Below are 6,769 nucleotides of genomic sequence, written 5' to 3' on the forward strand. Positions count from 1 at the left end.
ACAAGAAGATGATGGAGATGGATTGGCCATGTTATGTGAAAGGACTGCACCTCCATCTCCAAGACAGCCCTGCACTGGACTCCTGAGGGGAAAAGAAAGAGGGGAAGACCAAAGAACACATGGCGGCGAACAGTAGAGGCAGAGCTGAAAACCCTGAACCACACCTGGGGCACCACTGAAAAGCTGTCCAAAGACAGGCAGAAGTGGATGATCTTTGTTGCTGCCCTACACGCCAGCAGGCGTAACAGGCAGTAGTAGTCACTGTGGAAAGAGTTTGACATGCAAGAGGAATCTCAATCTTCATATGAGGATCCACACTGGAGAGAAACCGTTCACATGTGATCAGTGCGGGAAGAGTTTCACCTCATCAGCACACCTTAAGAAACACATAAACATCCACACTGGAGAGAAACCACATACATGTGATCAATGTGGAAAATCATTTTTGTGGGCTGCAAGCCTGAAAGATCACTTGACAGTTCATTCAGAGGAGAAACCATATTCATGTTCTTTATGTGGAAAGAGTTTTTCACGGCTGATTCATTTAAAACTACATCAGAAAATACACTCTGGTGAAAAAGCTTATATGTGCTTTGAGTGCGAGAAGACTTTTATTACAGCTCAACAATTGAAACAGCACCAGAGGGTCCACACTGGAGAGAAACCCTACATGTGTTCATACTGTGACAAGAGATTCACTGACTCAGGAACTCTGAAAAGACATGAGAGGATCCACACTGGAGAGAAACCGTATCACTGCACTGCATGTGGGAAGAGTTTCAGATATTCATTTAATCTACTCACACATACAAAAAAAAAAAAAAAAAAAAATCACAGTGAGTAGATCATAGATCCAGCACTTTCAAGTCTGAGGTTTCAACCTCACTAAACGCGACACTCTAATGCATAGAGTAATAAAATCTGTCCAACCAGCCAGCCTCAGAAAAAACATTTTGTGACCGAAAAATGTTAATCAGCTAGAAAAATTAACTCTAGCGAGGTGCATTGTTAAATATATGCACCATATAAAACATTCATTGTAAATTTTCCTTTTTTCAATATTTAATTTCTGATTGAATTGTGACAGCCACCATTCAAATGTTTATATTTCAAAAAACAAATTGGAGTAGCAATATTATGTAATTTTAAAGGGGTCATGGACTGAGAAACCAAAATTCCCTTAATGGTGGGCTACTGTAACGTGGACGCTGAGGCAGAAGTAGAATCCATTTGCAGAAGTTTATTGTAAACAACAGCAAACATACACGTCGAAACAGGCGGAGGGTCAATAACCAGGAAAGCAGTCCAAAAATGTAAACGTAAACCAAGCAGCAGAGTGAATACACAGGCAGTGGGTCGAATACCGTGAAGTCAGTCCTATCCAGCAAACAATCCGACAGGGGTAATCCGTAAACTCAAATATCCAAAAACAAAGCAAGACAGCAACAGGTAATCCAACAGAGTAATATAGAAACGCTCGGTAAGGCAGGTGAAACTGGCAATATATCGCAACCTTAAGAGCACATGGTCAGTCTTTAAATACTGCCAAACAGGAAGTAGCAGTAGAAGCAGCAGAGGGAGCCCTCACCCCAGGACTGCCTGCACGCTCCCTCTGCTGCTGGCTTGGCGTTACAGCTACATTGTAACCTGACCATATGACAGCTTAAAATGTTATCTGATCTAATATTAGAAATATACAAGACAAACTAAAATATTTTGTCAATAAAATACAATTATTAACTAGAGAAACCACATTCATGTTCTTTATGTGGACAGAGTTTTTCACAACTGCATCATTGAGCCAACTGTCCAAATTCAAATTTAAACTCCCAGAATTCCCTGAGACTAAGTTAAGAATTCCCTTCTATGTACTATTTCTAATCAATTCAAACTTCCATTCTAATATTTTTAATCTATTTATCTGTTTAGCCAAGCCTAGCAAATAGAATCATGCTAGTAACATGCTAATCATGCTAGTGACATGTTAATAATTTGCTAATTGTGCTAGAATCATGCTAGTGACATGCTAATCATGCTAGAAACATGTTAGCAACATGTTAATAACTTGCTAATAATGCCAGCAACATGTTATTAACATAAGGCTGGAATAGGCTACAAGACCATCAGCAAGCAGCTTGTTGAGAAGGTGACAACAGTTGGTGTGATTATTCGCAAATGTAAGAAACACAAAATAACTGTCAATAACTGTCAATCTCCCTCGGTCTGGGAGGGTTTTGCCCATATTTTGTTTTGCGTTTTTTTTTTTTTGTTTGTTTGTTTTTTTTTTTTTTTATTTAGATCAAAGGCAAGTTCAGTCTTAGAGAGCTGCTGTCCTGCAGAGTTCAGCTCCAACCCCAAACACACCTGAACAAGCTAATCATTGTCTTCAGGATTACTGAACCCTGGAACCCTTCAGCATTGGAGCTGAAGTCTGTAGGACCAAACTTGCCTACCCCAATACTGATAATTGTACCTCATTTTATAAAATGCACCACATTTATCATAATTTTGTGTATCCCTTGTTTGCTTTCACTTCACATTTCTGATTTCTCTTTTTAAGGATTTAATTGTATTGTAATTTTTTACTTTCATTTCAGACCTGATGGAGGAGAATGAGGAGAGTGAAGAGCAGAAACATCATCATGGCAAAACTAGAGAAAAAACTCACTCACAGACTGAGAGAGTGTCTTTTCTGAAAAGAAAAAGCGAGAAGAGTTTCACCTGCACTCAGTGTGGAAAGAGTTTGACATGCAAGGCGAATCTCATTGCTCACATGAGGATCCACACTGGAGAGAAACCATTCACATGTGATCAGTGCGGGAAGAGTTTCAGACAATCAGGAATCCTTAAAATGCACATGAACATCCACACTGGAGAGAGACCACATAAATGTGATCAATGTGGAAAATCCTTTTTGTGGGATACAAACCTTAAGAATCACCTGGCAATTCATTCAGATGAGAAACCATCTTCATGTTCTTTATGTGGAAAGAGTTTTTCACGGCTGCATAATTTAAAAGTACATCAGAAAATGCACTCTGAAAAAGCTTATATGTGCTTTGAGTGCGAGAAGACTTTTACTACAGCTCAACAATTGAAAGAGCACCAGAGGGTCCACACTGGAGAGAAACCGTACATGTGTTCACACTGCGACAAGAGATTCAGTCATTCAGGAGCTCTGAAAAAACATGAGATGATTCACACTGGAGAGAAACCGTACATGTGTTCACACTGTGACAAGAGATTCATTCAGTCAGGAACTCTGAAAAAACATGAGATGACTCACACTGGAGAGAAACCCTACATGTGTTCACACTGTGACAAGAGATTCATTGACTCAGGAACTCTGAAAAAACATGAGATGATTCACACTGGAGAGAAACCGTACATGTGTTCACACTGTGACAAGAGATTCATTCAGTCAGGAGCTCTGAAAAAACATGAGATGACTCACACTGGAGAGAAACCCTACATGTGTTCACACTGTGACAAGAGATTCATTGACTCAGGAACTCTGAAAAAACATGAGATGATTCACACTGGAGAGAAACCCTACATGTGTTCACACTGTGACAAGAGATTCATTGACTCAGGAACTCTGAAAAAACATGAGATGACTCACACTGGAGAGAAACCCTACATGTGTTCACACTGTGACAAGAGATTCACTGACTCAGGAACTCTGAAAAGACATGAGATGATTCACACTGGAGAAAAACCGTATCACTGCACTGCATGTGGGAAGAGTTTCAGACGTTCATCTAATCTACTCACACATACAAAAAACAATCACAGTGAGTAGATCATAGATCCAGCACTTTCAAGTCTGAGGTTTCAACCTCACTAAACGTGACACTCTAATGCATCGAGTAATAAAATCTGTCCAACCAGCCAGCCTCAGAAAAAAACATTTGGTGACCAAAAAATGTTAATCAGCTAGAAAAATTAACTCTAGCGACGTGACATTGTGATAAATATATGCACCATATAAAACATTCATTGTAAATTTTCCTTTTTTCAATATTTAATTTCTGATTGAATTGTGACATCCACCATTCAAATGTTTATATTTCAAAAAACAAATTGGAGTAGAAATATTATTATGTAATTTAAAGGGGTCATGGACTGAGAAACCAAAATTCCCTTAATGGTGGGCTACATTGTAACCTGACCATATGACAGCTTAAAATGTTATCTGATCTAATATTAGAAATATACAAGACAAACTAAAATATTTTGTCAATAAAATACAATTATTAACTAGAGAAACCACATTCATGTTCTTTATGTGGACAGAGTTTTTCACAACTGCATCATTGAGCCAACTGTCCAAATTCAAATTTAAACTCCCAGAATTCCCTGAGACTAAGTCAAGAATTCCCTTCTATGTACTATTTCTAATCAATTCAAACTTCCATTCTAATATTTTTAATCTATTTATCTGTCTAGCCAAGCCTAGCAACTAGAATCATGCTAGAAACATGCTAATCATGCTAGTGACATGTTAATAACTTGCTAATCGTGCTAGAATCATGTTATTAACGTAAGGCTGGAATAGGCTACATGACCATCGCCAAGCAGCTTGTTAAGAAGGTGACAACAGTTGCTGTGATTATTCGTAAATGGAAGAAACACAAAATAACTGTCAATAACTGTCAATCTCCCTCGGTCTGGGAGGGTTTTGCCCATATTTTGTTTTTCGTTTTTTTTTTTTTTTTTTAGATCAAAGGCAAGTTCAGTCTTAGAGAGCTGCTGTCCTGCAGAGTTCAGCTCCAACCCCAAACACACCTGAACAAGCTAATCAATGTCTTCAGGATTACTGAACCCTGGAACCCTTCAGCATTGGAGCTGAAGTCTGTAGGACCAAACTTGCCTACCCCAATATTGATAATTGTACCTCATTTTATAAAATGCACCAAATTTATCATAATTTTGTGTATCCCTTGTTTTCTTTCACTTCACATTTCTGATTTCTCTTTTTTAGGATTTAATTGTATTGTAATTTTTTACTTTCATTTCAGACCTGATGGAGGAGAGTGAAGAGCCGAAACATCATGATGGCAAAACTACAGAAAAAACTCACTCACAGACTCAAAGAGTTTCTTTACTGAAAAGAAAAAACAAGAAGAGTTACACCTGCACTCAGTGTGGAAAGAGTTTGACATGCAAGACGAATCTCAACATTCACATGAGGATCCACACTGGAGAAAAACCGTTCACATGTGATCAGTGCGGGAAGAGTTTCAGACAATCAGGAATCCTTAAAATGCACATGAACATCCACACTGGAGAGAGACCACATAAATGTGATCAATGTGGAAAATCATTTTTGTGGGCTGCAAGCCTGAAGGATCACTTGACAGTTCATTCAAAAGAGAAACCATATTCATGTTCTTTATGTGGAAAGAGGTTTTCATGGCTGATTAATTTAAAAGTACATCAGAAAATGCACTCTGGTGAAAAAGCTTATATGTGCTTTGAGTGCGAGAAGACTTTTACTACAGCTCAACATTTGAAACAGCACCAGAGGGTCCACACTGGAGAGAAACCGTACATGTGTTCACACTGCAACAAGAGATTCAGTCATTCAGGAGCTCTGAAAAAACATGAGATGATTCACACTGGAGAGAAACCGTACATGTGTTCACACTGTGACAAGAGATTCAGTCATTCAGGAGCTCTGAAAATACATGAGAGGATCCATACTGGAGAGAAAGCGTACATGTGTTCACACTGTGACAAGAGATTCAGTCAGTTAGGAAATCTGAAAAGACATGATAGGGTCCACACTGGAGAGAAACCATATCACTGCACTGCATGTGGGAAGAGTTTCAGTCATTCATCTAATCTACTCACACATACAAAAAACAATCACAGTGAGTAGATCATAGATCCAGCACTTTCAAGTCTAAGGTTTCAACCTCACTAAACGTGACACTCTAATGCATCGAGTAATAAAATCTGTCCAACCAGCCAGCCTCAGAAAAAACTTTCGGTGACCAAAAAATGTTAGCTAGAAAAATGAACTCTAGCGACGTGCATTGCGTTAAATATATGCACCATATAAAATTGTTGTAAAGGCTCCTTTAAGAGAGAGCTTTTATTCTGACATCGTATGTCACACTCAGCTGGAGAGGCAGTATTAACATTAAGTGACATGACATCTGACGCACCGAAGCCATTGGCACATGCCACTGCTCAGTGACACATCGAGTGACACTTCCGGTTTTCAGTGACATGTGTCACCGCAGAGTGGCATGTGCCAGTGACACTTGTGACATGTGCTGATGGATTGTGTCAGTGTCACTCGCGCGGAACATGTCACTGCTGTGGCACCTGGAGTGACACTGCCACTGTCAGCTCGAGTTTAACGTAGAGCGTGTAACACAGGCACTTAACTGCTTAACTGTATTTATGACACGTTTCTATCAAACATAGCATTCCTTTCATCGCGGAATTAATTTGTATTTATTTGCTTGTGTGACGTGTCGATGGATTGTGTCAGTGTTACTGACATTGGTCGCAGAATGTCACTCTGTGTTGCGGTTCCTCCAGTGGCACTGCCGCTGACAGCCGGAGTAAAACGTAGAGGTATTTAATTGATGACAGTTTCGATTAATGTCCAACATATTAATTACATGGCGGAGTTAATTTGTATTACAACGTAGCAAGGTATTTATAGTTAACGAAAACGAACGAAAAAACTACAACTAGAATTAAAAAATCATTTTCGTTAACTGAAATAAAAATAACGAGAGTTTTAAAAAAA

General features: G+C 39.0%; 1 protein-coding gene across 1 annotated transcript; it reads left to right on the forward strand.

Moving 5' to 3' along the window:
* Window positions 1–289: 289 nt before the first annotated feature.
* On the forward strand, window positions 290–6,448 carry LOC127161066 (zinc finger protein 91). Its single transcript, XM_051103704.1, has 3 exons — window positions 290–783; window positions 2,749–3,794; window positions 5,022–6,448. The coding sequence occupies exons 1-3, from the start codon at window positions 305–307 to the stop codon at window positions 5,882–5,884; spliced, it is 2,388 nt and encodes a 795-aa protein (XP_050959661.1). The 5' UTR covers window positions 290–304; the 3' UTR covers window positions 5,885–6,448.
* The last annotated feature ends 321 nt before the right edge of the window (window positions 6,449–6,769 follow it).

Source organism: Labeo rohita, unplaced genomic scaffold, assembly GCF_022985175.1.
Source record: "Labeo rohita strain BAU-BD-2019 unplaced genomic scaffold, IGBB_LRoh.1.0 scaffold_54, whole genome shotgun sequence".
NCBI lineage: Eukaryota > Metazoa > Chordata > Actinopteri > Cypriniformes > Cyprinidae > Labeo > Labeo rohita.